The sequence below is a fragment of the Macrotis lagotis genome, chromosome 1, assembly GCF_037893015.1.
Source record: "Macrotis lagotis isolate mMagLag1 chromosome 1, bilby.v1.9.chrom.fasta, whole genome shotgun sequence".
Taxonomy (NCBI): Eukaryota; Metazoa; Chordata; class Mammalia; order Peramelemorphia; family Peramelidae; genus Macrotis; species Macrotis lagotis.
In genome coordinates, this window is record NC_133658.1 from 797,099,294 (window position 1) to 797,112,796 (window position 13,503).

At 44.0% G+C, this 13,503-nt stretch overlaps 1 protein-coding gene across 3 annotated transcripts in view; it reads right to left on the bottom strand.

Annotated features, from left to right (window-relative positions):
• ARAP1 (ArfGAP with RhoGAP domain, ankyrin repeat and PH domain 1) overlaps positions 1 to 13,503 on the bottom strand; it is a 76,310-nt gene that overhangs the window by 42,791 nt on the left and 20,016 nt on the right. For all 3 annotated transcript variants that reach the window (XM_074216797.1, XM_074216798.1, XM_074216799.1), the window contains 4 exons: positions 3,299 to 3,444; positions 1,470 to 1,543; positions 448 to 554; positions 95 to 250 (listed from right to left, as the gene is read on the bottom strand). In XM_074216797.1, the coding sequence (XP_074072898.1) occupies positions 95 to 250; positions 448 to 554; positions 1,470 to 1,543; positions 3,299 to 3,444 (483 nt within the window). The remainder of the gene's footprint in view (positions 1 to 94; positions 251 to 447; positions 555 to 1,469; positions 1,544 to 3,298; positions 3,445 to 13,503) is intronic.

The following is a 13,503-nucleotide window of genomic DNA, read 5'->3' on the forward strand; positions in this document are numbered from 1 at the left end:
TCTTGAAGCCAGAAGCACATTCTCCAAATACTATGAATAAAAGGGTCATGGGTGGGGGATGGGGAATAGGAGAGACTATGGGGTCATCACTCACCCCTGGGGTGGATTCTTGTTCAACCAGCCAACCTTGATGACAGGTGTGGAGGAAGTTGAGGTCCAGGGCGGCCCCTCCATAGAATTTGAAGGGAGCTCTGGGGCTGGGATGTTGCTGAGGCTTGGGGATCTCAGACCAACATCATCCCATATGCCACTGGGGAAAGCAAAGGGGCAGGGTAGGTAGGGGCACAAAGAGCCTACCCCATGAAAGAAGGGGACCCCAGGGAACAGAGGAAGGGGAAGGGAAAGGAGGGGAAGTGGGCATTTGGAGGAATCCACAATGGACATTAGAGGAGGCCACTGTCTTAGGGGAACAGGAAGAACCCAGGGAAGGAAGATTTTGGTTCCTACTTGGGGATATCCTCATAGTCATGGGAGTCCTCTCCAAGCTCGTCACCTTCACTCAGCAGACTGGTCACGCTCACAGTCCTTGGGACATCTGGCAGGAATGGCTCCTCCTACTCCCCACCAGGGACCCCTAATCAGGCTCTCCTCTCTTAGGTTCTTCCTCCCCTCTACCTGGCCCCCTGAGTCCTCCCTTCCTGGCCCCCAATTCCTAAAAGGACCAAGGCCAGTTACATACTTTCTCTATATTACCTTGACCATCACTCTCCACCCACTCGCATGCCCACACAGACACAGAGACAAACTGGCACATGTATACCCCCAGAATCCAGCCTCACTAGCCCACCTCCCCATCCCCATTGGGGGATTGAGCTTGGATAGGAATTGGGAAAACCTGGTAAATCCTCCCTGATGATCAACAGTATCCCCTGCCCTCTACCATTCACCCCCAAGGGATGCAAGAAGAGGATGACCTAGTCCTTTTCAGACTGCCAAACTGACTCAAGCTGAATGATAATGGGGTGGGAGAGGAGGCACAAGGCACCCTCCAGCTTCCATATCTCCCACATTTACTGTACTCCATCTTCCCCTTCCCCCAATCAGATTGTGAGTTCCAAGATAGCAGGCATTGCGTCTTTCATCTAAATTTTCTACTTTCTCTGAATGCTGACAGAAGGCTCTGCATACAGGATATGAGTCTTGATATCTATTGTATATGCTCTGTGGTTACCTGCCCTGTGGACTTAGTGGACTCTCTTCTATACCACCCCCCCACCCTCTGCCAGTTAACTGCATGCTAAGGGCTGGAGACTCCCAACCATCCCATCTTTTTCCCAGAGTTCACACACTGTGAGATAGCCAAATAGATGAGAGAGGCAGTTTTCTCTGTAGAGATGGACAGAAAGGCAAACAGATATCCCCATGAAAACAAAAAAGACAGAAGATAGCCTCATAAGAACACAAACACTCAGCTTTCATGAGGACAAATGATGCCCAGTGGTCATCCAAACCCATCCCATAGTCCCTACCTTATTGACCATCACTGGGGTAGGCCTTGGGGCTGGTGGCCCTTCTTCAGAGAGCTCATCATAGTCTGGATCATCTGTGGGAGAGGTACAAGAGTAAAGGAGGATGGAAGACCCAGCACAAAGCTAGAGGCTCCTGCTCTCCAGGTCTGGTTGTATTCACTCTCTCTCCCAGGGAAGAGACCCCACGATAACAGTTCAAGGAACTTCTAAATCATCTAGGAAACTCAGGGCTGATCTAAGAACTATCTTAAGGAGGAGTAGGGGAGGGAGAAGAATTGCTGATATCAGAAATAGCAGTGACAGAAAAGAGCACCACTCCATGGAGGGTCAAAGAACCTGGGTTCGAAATCAGACTCCTTTACTTCCTAGCTCTGACTTCAAGGGAAATCACTTCTCTCCTTACTCTAAATACTACATCTTAGGAAATGTCTCCATGGCCAAAAGTTATCCTTTTAGAATGAAGGTGGAGTGGGGAAGGAAATGTTATTTATAGCAGGCAGTGTGAAAGGGAAAGAGGATGTTCAGCCCACTCCTGGTGTCGTCACAACAAGCAACATCCTGTTGGAAGGGTGGGAGAGGAGAGAGAAGACTATGGGGTCAAAGAAAGAAGGACACCCCACCACAGTCAGGGCCACTGGAATGGAGGTAGCATGGATGGGGCCAGAAATATATCCTGTGACCAGTCAAGAGCATGTGGACCCAGGAACTAATGGTCATCTAGTAACCACTGGTGGAAGAACTGATGAGAACATTTACAAGATGGAGTTTGTTCAGACATGAACCAAGGAGCTAGAGCTCAGGTCAGATGAGGTCTGGATGAAAGAAGTCAAGCAATTTTTAAACTAAAGAAGAGAAGACTTGAGATGGAACTTGACAGCTATTTGAAGTATTGTTACATAGAAAGAGACACAGTCCCTAGAGGACAAAACTCAGAACAATGTGGGGAAATCACAGGGAGGGAAAGTTGGCTAAATAGAGGGGAAACACTTCTTAATATGAGCTTGTCCTATAATGGAATGAACTGCCCTAGGAAGGTAGAGACAGGAATCTCTACAAAGACTTTGAGGGTGGAGGTGGGCTAGAATAATTTAGAGGGATGGGTTTCTGCTCCCAGAACTGGCAAATGGCCCAGGACAGAGAAATTTTTAATTTTAATTGTATAGTCAATAGTTCTATGCCCTACTGAGAGGAGATCTTGAAGCCAGAAGCACATTCTCCAAATACTATGAATAAGAGGGTCATGGGTGTGGGATGGGGAAATAGGAGAGACTACAGAGTCATCACTTGGGAGAAAATATCCCTCAGCTAGAATTCTGGAATCATGATTTGGACCTCCCTATCCAGGTCATGACAGAGGGCACACTGTAGACCCAACAGAAACCAGGGAGGAGGACTAATGGAAAATAAGCCTCTGGCTAGTGGACTCAAACAAGAAGTCAAATGGAAACCAGGCATTGAGCCGAAAAGAAATTCGACTGCAGGTCTAGAGTTGTGCAAATTTCCAAGCTATGGGAGAAGTAACATTGAGCTTGTTGCCAACTACCATTAGTGTCTTCTCAGAGAAAGTTCAAAAAGAAATATTAGTACCAGACTAGAGCTACCCCCCCCATAAATTGTTGGTAGTCTCCAGAGATGGAAAAATACCAAGGGAAACCTGTGAGAAAACTGCAAAGAACCTTTTTGGGGGATATACTAAATACCATATTTCTCTAAAGTTCATCTAGGTGATTCCTAGGGTTCCACATGATACCAGTGGAAAGCAGTCATGAACAATTATTGCACCCTAAGAAACAATGATTATTAGGAATTCAGAGAAACAGAAGACTCACCAAACTCAGGCAGGAGACGAGAGGGCTTTGGGGGGATTTCTGGGGTGCTGAGAGGAAGTGGAGGTGGTTCAGAGGGAATCCGAGGAAAAGGGTTTGGAGGTGCAGCAAACTCAGGCTCTGGAGACTTCTCCTCTTCTGTGGGGAGGCTATAGAAGAGGAAGATATTATGGGCTAAATGGAATTCTGGTGTCTGCTTCATACCATACCCCTCAAACCTCCAAGGATGTCCCAGAACAACAGGACCATGTAGAAGAATGGTCGTCCTGCCCATTCCCATTCCCAAGGGAATCTCCTTGCTGTTCCCATCATCATCACCACCACCACCACCATAACCACCTTTGTCAACTAGCCTTCCTCTTTGTCACTACCTCCATTCCCGCAACTGACCCAAGTCTCAATCTCCTCTCTTATTTCCTGTACTGCTGTAAGCATCTCCCTCACCCGCATCTTCTAATAGGGACACATAGTACCTAGAGGACACAGTCATAGCTTTAGACTGGAAAGAAACTTTGTTGCTGTTCAGTCATCACAGTCGTATCTGACTCTTATTCCGATGTCTTTTTGGCAAAGATATTGGACTCGTATACTGGTTTAACAGATGAGGAAACTAAGGCAAATAGGGTTAAATGACTTGTCCATGATCACACAGCTAGTGTCTGAGGCTGAATTTGAACTCAGGAAGGTAAATATTCCTGACTCCAATTCTAATTCCGATATTTATTTACTTAACAAACATTTATTAAATAAATGCTTACTCTTTTCTAACAAAGACAAAAAATAAAAAGAAATAGTCTCTACCTTCAAGGAGTTTACATTCCATGGGAGGGAAACAATGTGTAAATGGAAAAGCAAAGCAAAAATACAGGAAACAGACAAAAAATGATACAACATAAAGTAATCTCTAAATTGGGTGACACAATCAATTGGGGAAGATCAAGACTAGTTCCCTGTAGGCATGATCCTTGAACTAAATTTCAAAGCCAGTCAGTGGATTCTATAAGTAAGAGGAAAAGAGGAAGCAGTAAGACTTAGCAAAGAGTCTATCATACAACTGGTGCTTACTAGATGGAGCAGTAGATGGAGTGCCAGTCCTGGAGTCAGAAAGAGCCAAGTTCAAATCTGGCCTCAGATATATAACTGTGTGACCCTGAGCCAGTCACTTAACATTGTCTGCTTCAATTCTTCATCTACAAAATGACCTCAAGAAGGAACTAGCAAACTAGTCCAGTATCTTTGCCAAGAAAAACCCCATGAAGAGGCAGATACGGTTGAAATCACTGAACAACAACAATAAATTCTCTTTCCCTTCTCCTACCTAGTCCAGACATAGGAAGCAACCTGTGCAAAGGCAGGGGATAGAATGTCACAGACAAGCAGGGGTGTGCTGATAAGTGTTTAACAACCTGCTCTCTGAGGACACAACCTACTCAAAATTGAATCTGCATTATTTATATTGTCTCCACTATCAGTCTAAACAATCAACAAAATGATAAACTAATCAGCAATTTCTGAAGTATAAATGTTCACACTGAAAACTGATCAATCGGCTCTCCTGAGGAGACTTGAAGACATAAGTACAACAGGAAGGCCTTTATGACTGAAACATAACATAATGAATGGATAAAAATGTCCCTTAAGTCTAGAAAAGTCAACTGGAGTCAGACTGTGATGCAAGATTATATTTTTTGGTTTTTTGGGAGGAGGCAGTTGGGGTTAAGAAACTTGCCCAGGGTCAGACAGCTAGTACGTATCAAGTGTCTTAGGTTGAATTTGAACTCAGGTCCACTTGACTCCAGAACCGGTGCTCTATCCACTATGCCACCCAGGTATCCCTTGAGTATCTTTAAAAGTGAAATAAAAAAAAAAAACTTCTGCTTCTCCTTGAGGGAAGAGGGAGGAAACTAGAGCTTTCTTGAGCAGAGGAATGATGTGGTCAGATCCACAACTACATAAGCATCTAAGTGAACAAAATATTGAAGGAAAGGAAGATCAGACCAAGGGAAGCAAGGGCCAAGGCTATTACAATGATCCTGGCAAGAGATAACAAGGGCCTAATCTAAAAAAAGGAGATATGTGAGTGAAGAAAAAGATTCGAGGGGTGGCTAGGTGGCACAGTGGATAAAGCACCGGCCCTGGAGTCAGGAGTACCTGGGTTCAAATCCAGTCTCAGACACTTAATAATTACCTAGCTGTGCGGCCTTGGGCAAGCCACTTAACCCCATTTGCCCTGCAAAGAAAAAAAAAGAAAAACCTAAAAAAAGAAGAGAAGAGAAGAGAAGAGAAGAGAAGAGAAGAGAAGAGAAGAGAAGAGAAGAGAAGAGAAGAGAAAAAAAAAAGAAAAAAAGAAAAAGATTCAAGATAGAATGCACCAGACTTGCTGACTGGCTAAGAGGAGAGGGAAGGAGCATGACTCACTCCTAGGTTTCCAACCTCAGTGGTTAGTGTCCTCAAACAAAAATGGAGAAATTTGGAAGAGGAAAGGAGTTGTGGGGAAAGATGATGACTTCTATTTTGGACATTTGAGCTTGAGATGCCTACACAGCATCCAACTGGAGACAGTTTGTCATAATGAAAAGAAGAGATTAGAAGACATGAGTTTGAATCCCCTCTACCACTATGACTTTGGGCAAATCAATGAACCATTATGGGCTCTGTTACTTATCTGTAAAATGGGACAAGATAACTTGTGAGATCTTCCCATCTCTAAATCAAGTGTCTCATAACTATGTAGCTTTGGGGGGGGGGGGGGTGGAGTTTGCAAGGCAATGTGGTTAAGTGTCTTGCCCAAGGCCACACAGCTAGGTAATTAAGTGCCTGAGGCCGGATTTGAACTCAGGTACTTCTGACTCCAGGGCCAGTGCTCTATCCACTGTACCACCTAGGCACCCCAACCTATATAGCTTTTGACAATAATGACCCCCTTCACCCTGATACTATTTACTATCTTGGCACTCTGTCTCTTGGATCTTCCCCTACTCAGCTTAGGCCCACTTAAGGCAATTAGGTGGTAGAATCGATAGAGTGATGGGCCTGGGGTCAGGAAGACTCAGGACCTAGGCACTTATGAACTATATGACTCTGGACAAGTCACTTTACCTCTGTTTTGCTCAGTTTCCTCAATTCAAAACAGAGGCAATAATAAATCCTACCTTGTTGTGAAGATGAAAAGAGAAAAAATTTGTAAAGGCATTTTACATATATACTGACACATAGTAGGCCTTGATAAATACCTATTTCCTTCTTTTCCTCTTTCATCTCCTTTGATGGACCATCATCTTATTTCCTGTACCTTTCAAATAGGTGGCACTGAGTTCTGTCCTGGTACTTCTCTTTTCTCTTTTATCTCTTTATTCCTTGGTGATCTCAGCAGCTCCCATGGTTTCAATTGTCATTTCTCTCCTCTAATACCTCTACAGCTATTTTTTTTTCTTTTTGAGCCAATCAGGTTTAAGTGACTTGCCCAGAGTCACATAGCTAGTAAGTGTCTGAGGCCAGATTCAAACTCATATCCTCTTGACTCCAGGACCAGTGCACTAACTGCCCATAAACTTAATTATTTTTGATGAGGACACTGTCATTTTTCTCCTGTTAACCCAAATTTGTAACTTCAGAGTCATCTTTGTTTCTTCAGTCACTTAGTATATCCAATTAATTGGCAAATCTTACTGATTTTATCTCCACACCATCTCTTGTATATATCCCCTCATCTCCATTCATCCAGTTCAAGCCTTCCCCTTTCTTCTGGGCTAAGGCAATAACCTCCTGATTGATGTCTCTGCCCCCAGTCTCCCTTCTCCAATCTATTTTCCACACAACTGCCAAAATAATCTATCTAAGATAAAAGCCTAACCTCACTACTCCCCTCTTCTAAAAAAAAAACCTTTGTAGCTCCCTATTACCCTTTAGGATAAAAGACAAAATCTTTAGATTCTTCTTCCTTCTATCCTTCCCACAACAGCCCTGAGCTTAGAAGTATGTACTCAAGGGGCATCAAGAAAGACATGTGAATTTGTTCGCAGGCCTCTGAGATCTGACCCCAGTCCCAGGACAGTATTGCTGCAGAAGCAAAAGGAAACAAGAATGAATCAAGTCTAGCTGTCACCACGGTGAGATTCTTTCTCTTTCATAGAAGCTCTTTGACCTTGACCTAATCATCAAGATGTATTCCATACCTCTCTTCAAATCTTCCTTTTCCTTCAAGGTCCAGCTCCAGTCACCAGAAAATATCTCTAAACTCTTCGACTCCAGTTTCACCCTACTTGAGGAAGCCTTGACCAAAGTCTTCCTGTCAGCAAAGACTTGCTGACTGAGAGATGGAGAAAGGGGAAACAGAGACAGCTCACCACTGAGCATGATTTCCTTATGGGAAATCTTTCTACAATCTCAGCTTATCCTAGCTTGTTCCTGCCTGCTATCTCCCCTCTATCTCCTTGGGGGCCAGAAATTAAGTGGACATTGAGCCTCTCCCTGGCTGGTCTCCTGGGGACTTTTTGGGCTCAGGGAGAAAAATATGTGGGAGGTGGATAATAAAGTCCTATTTCCATTCAGTGGAGACAAACTGGGAGTTTTCAAAAGTCACTTTTACCAGGAAGTTGGGGGGAAGGAAGCACAGAATACCACAGTTAGGAAGGACCTGGAGATCTCATAGTCCAATTTTCCTCAGGATGAAACTGAGGCTCAAAGTGAGAGAGGGCACTATCCAAGACCCAACATGGACTTAGTGGCTAAGGAAGAACTAGTTCAACCCATACCCAAACAACACTACCACCCTACACAAATGGCCATCCAGCCACTGCTTAAAGACCTCCCCTGAAAGAGAATTATTTTCCCCAAAAGTTTTATTCCACTTTTAAATAGTTCTCATTTTTAAGAAGTTCTACTTATATCAAGCAGAAATCTCCTTCCCTACAGCTTCCCCCCATTCATTACTTGTAGTTTTGCCTTGTAGGGCCAAGTAGAGCAACATCCTTCCATGTGACAAACTTACAGATACTGCAAGATTGCTATCATGTCCCGTCCCCCCCCGCCCCGGCTTCTCTCCAACACGCCAAACATCCCCTGTTCCTTCTGTTGATCTTGAGTGCAGTGTCTCATTTCCTCGTTCATGTGGTTGCCTACTCTGGACACAATCCAATACCCAAATATAGAGGCCACCACTGGATCAGCCAAAACCTATACCGAAGCCAGCCTTGCCTAGGTTAGATGTTAGCTGATCCTTCTAGCTAAGCCTGAGGGAGGCTAGGGTTGATGGCATAATAATGTGAATAATAAATACCAGAGGGAGATAGTATGTCATGGGGAAGAGAAATCTAGTCTCACAGTCAAAAAGACCTGGGTTCAAGTCACACCTCTGACACAAATTGATCATGTAACCTCCTCCCCTGCCCAATCATTTAACTTTTCATGTTCTAGGCAACTCTCTAAGACTCTAAGTGGTTGAAAATATGATGGCTTACCAAGATAGAAGGAGTTTTCCACATAGGTAATTTCCTATAACAATGAAACAAAAGGTCTAATTTTTTTCCTGAAACAGCTCCTAGGTCAAAAGCAAGGATGACTTGATTATATTTTACAAAAGAGAAACTGAAGGCTAAAAAGTGCCATAGGATATGAATCTAGAGTTGAAAGGATCTCAGTCTTCATCTGAGTCAACCTCCTCATCTTTAGATGAGGACACATACTCAGAAAGATTAAGGGTCTTTCCCAAGGTCACACAGGTGGGATTTGAACCCAGGCCCTTTGACTTCAGAGCCCAGACTCTTTTACCTGCATCAAGGTCTTATAGTTGGGAAGTATTAGAACTAGAGCTGGAACTCAGATCTTTTCTTATGACATACACTAAGGAATCTGCTGTCCATCTGACAAGGGATTTCCTGAACTCCTTTTGGGTACAAGCTCCCAGTTATCCCCCCTGTAGCCCTAACTGATTTGTTTGAGGTGGAGTCATCAGCCTGCCATGTCTCCACATTGACACAGTATTCCTGCAGAGCTCCAAGGCTCTGTTACTTGGTGACACCATCTTGCTGCAAATGTTGAACTTAGGTTTCACTGGTCCCTTCCCCAGAAAACTCTCCTTTCCTTTTTCAAAAGTCGTTCACCCAGGGGCAGCTAGGTGGTGCAGTGGATAGAGCACCCACCCTGGAATCAGGAGGACCTGAATTCAAATATGACCTCAGACACTTAATAATTACCTAACTGTGTGACCTTGGGCAAGTCACTTAACCCCATTGCCTTGCAAACCCCCTCCAAAAAAAGAACAACAACAACAACAACAACAACAAAGATGGTTCACCATCTTGGAACTCTTGCCTTCTCACTTTAAAAGGCAGGCTTTGGCTTTCTGATCATTGGCAAAACTAAGATAATGGGCAAACTCTCAGTGACTGACCTGGTCTTTCTTGGCTCAGATCACCACTTCTTCCTATCTACTCAGAGCTTATGGAACAGCTTAGACCTCAGGAACTCCTGGGGAAATGATCTTCCTTAATCCAGGAAGCTCCCAGGTCTTCTTCCCTCCTATAATCTTGCTCAATTTCAAGCCAACTTTCCTGCACTATCAAAATTATCTTCACAGGCATGACCATATCACTTTTCCCCCTCAAAAACCTTCCCTTCTGATTCAGGAGTCAAGTTCAAATACCTCTATCTGGTATTCAAGTGCCTCTACAACATGGCACACCTGACTATTGATTGCAACTTCTATGCTCCTGTCAAACTAGACTCTTTGTCCCCTAAACCTACCTGCTATCCAGCTTGTGCATTTGTTCAAGTTGCTTCCCATGCCAGGAATGACTTCCCTTCGCCTCTTCACTAAGTGAATTCCTGTTTAACATTTAAATCTTCATTCATTTCCTTCAGGTAGCCTAACATAGCAATCGTTGGACCTTCTATGATTCAGTTATTTCATGGTGTATATCAAAGCTGTTTGGGTCTGTGTTTTCTCCTCATCCAAGACCTCACACTCCCTAAGGGCAGAGAGCAGCCCGCACACAGTGGAAGACTGGTAAGTAATCATTTGTCTTCCATCCCTACCACTCAACAGAAATCATTCTTTCCAAAGTCAAATATGACTTCTGCATCATCAAATCAAATGGCCTTTTCTCATTTTTTATTTTCTTGACTCTTCTATGACATGTGAGCACCAACCCACTCTTACAGGACACATTTCATTCCTTTCCAGCCTCATTACTCTTGGCCACACTCTGCAGGATCATCTGATCAGACTCTCCTTCTTACTGTTTCCTAGATATGATCCTCCATTTCCCCTCTCCATTCCTCTGTCCTAGTTGCACCCATGACTGGAATGCTTTCCCTCTTTACCTCTAGAGAATTCCTTGTTTTCTTCAAAACTCAAGAATCACATTCTACATGAAATTTTTCCTGTTTCTTTACTGATCCCCTTTCAGTCTTCCTGTCAGTCTTCAAATCATCCTTCAAACAGTTGCTGAAAAATCTTCCTAAGACATAGACATAGGGTCTGCCCATGTCATCACCCTGCTTTAGAACCCTTCTGTGGCTTCTCTACGTGATAAAATACAAATCATTAGCAAGGCCCTCCCTAATCTATTTTCCCTTTCTAGTTTCGTTTCACACTAGACTGGCCAATGAAACTACATAAGTCATCTACCATGTCCAGGTGACCACATCTGCCATCCCTGATGCCAGTTTGCCCTTCCCAATCTACCTTACCTTCTTCTCCAGGCACAGATGAAAATTTTCCTAGGCCACTTTGTCTGGATTCCTCTCTTACATTCATCACATATGAAACCTCGTACATACTTCTTGAATCATGAGCTGCTTCCTAAGGGAAGTGTCTATACTGTAGCGATCCATGTAATTTCTTTGCCAAGCAGGGGATCTGATATGTAACAGGCTCCAATTGGAATCTGGACTCTAAAATATCTCTGAACGGGTTTGTAACATGAACCCTCTTAGCTCCCACACAAGGAGCTGTATCAGGACACCAACCCCTGTATCAGGATACCAACTTTCCCACAGCAGACATCAGACTGGGGAGTTGTCCCCACCCACTAGGACAGTCCCCATGGTAGGTCATTGGCCTTAGCAAGGAAGAAGTCCTTTCTGAAGCAGATGTCTTCAGTTCAGGACCCAGGTACCGTGATTCATAGGTGGTTAGTCAAAGAGACCATTGTTCCACTTTAAGGTTTATAAAACACTTTGCGTACATTATCTCATTTGATCTTCACAATAACCCAGAGAGGCAGATGTTATTATTTCCATTTTACAGATGAGAAAACTGAGGCAGAGGGAGATTATATAACAAGGTCACATAACTATTAAGTACCCAAGGCAGAATTTGAAATCAATCATTTTCTAGAGACCAGTACTCTATCTATAGTAACAAATAGCTGCTGATGAAGAGAGATTTTGGGGGGAACCTGTTCCACAGTTCTCATTTATCCTCTGGCTCAGGGGACCCTACTTCTTCAGTCCTATTTTTCTTCCTCTACTTTCTCCTCTCCTCTTTGAGTACTAGCTTGCTTCCTCTGAATTTGGTATGAACCAGCCCCAGCCCTTCCCCAGTATCACAAGACCCAAGAGGTCATTAGGTTCATCCCCCCAGATGAAGCCTCATAGGGACCTCCTGCAGGAACCAGCCTCCCTCTTGATACCCAGGCCCCAGCTCCATCCCCAGTCTCTGAACTCTATGTCTTGCTGCCTTAAAGCAAGGTTTCAGATAGGCCCAGGAGATCGAATGCTTGACTTGGAGTAAGGAAAACTAAGATTCTAGATGCTTACAAGTGGAGTGATCATAGGTAAGTCACTTCATCTTACTCTGAAAAATGAGGGAAATAAGAATAATAATAACTTTAACCTCTACTGCATGCGGTGGTTATGAGCTCAAATGAGATCAATCCATTTAAATAAGTATTTATTAAACCCCTACCCTAATCTAAGGCATTTTGTAAACTTTGCTGCACCATAGGAAAATCAGTTTTGGTTCATTTAGGCCATCTAACCTCACTCCTTCTCGCTGCAATTTGCCACCTGTCTCTCTAGAGTAAAAGTCTGGATGGGGGAAGGTTCTCTCTCTGTGTCCACCCTTTGATCTATATCCCCATTATCTCCAACTGAGCTCAGGCCTTGGCCCCTCCTGCCCAAACAATTTTATCATCATCCTCCTATCTCTCCTCTACCATATAGAGAAAAAGAGGCAGAGATACAAAGAAATGGAGATAGTGACTCTCACAAGATACAGAGAGAAAGGAGAAAAAGAATCAGAAGCAGTTGGAGATAAAGACATTGCTCTCCTTTTCTTTTCCCCCTCCTGAACCCCAGTCCATCCCCATCTCAGCTCAGACCTCAGTCTCTGTTCTCCAAAAGACAGCAGTAGCCTCCTTATTAGCCTTTCTGTAAATAGAGTCAAGGTTACCTTTCTACAACCCTGTTATAACCATTTCCCTTCCCCAGTTCAGGAACCTGCTATGGCTCCCCTATCATCCCTGGGAAATCCAAATTCCTCAGTGTTGTCATTGGAATCTGCCTTCCATCTCCCTTCTCTCCCATTATTATTCCCACTCACATTATTCCAGCCAGGCTAGTCACCTCACTATCCTCTTCCTACATGAAACCAGACTCATTCTAGCAACTGGGCTGTTTGCCCCCTTTTCCCTTTCCTTCTCGATCTACATCCTCCCCCAGAATCCTTCCCTTCCTAGTCAGTCTCTAGGGACTGATTTCTTGTGGAGACCTCCTTAGGAATCTGAACCCCTTTCACCAGGCACAACCAATCTCCACTGACCCATGACCACCAAAGTTGTCCCAAAGTGGACTCTCCTCCCTAGAGGTCTCCAAACAGTGGCTAAATGAGCTCTTATCAGAGGTATTTGAGAAGGGATTCCAGAGCACTTACAGATTCCCTCTGAGGTCCCTTCCAGGTTCAAGTCTATGTATGATGTGTGGACGAACTTTAGCTTTGGGTTCCATCAGGATAAGCTTTTGCCCTAGTACATGTAACTCTCCCCTTAGTTATTTTCTGACCAGGTATTCCTAGGACTCCAGACATCGATTTAATGAGTTTCTAAGTCCCAGACAGTGGGGAACAAAAATCCAATCATATTTTGCCAAGGTCATTCTAACCACCAGTCTCTGAGAAAGGCTGTGGGGGAAGGAGGCAACTACAAAGAATCATATCCCCAGACCAGACCTGCTCTGATAAAACCACATACAGCCCCCAGGTTCAG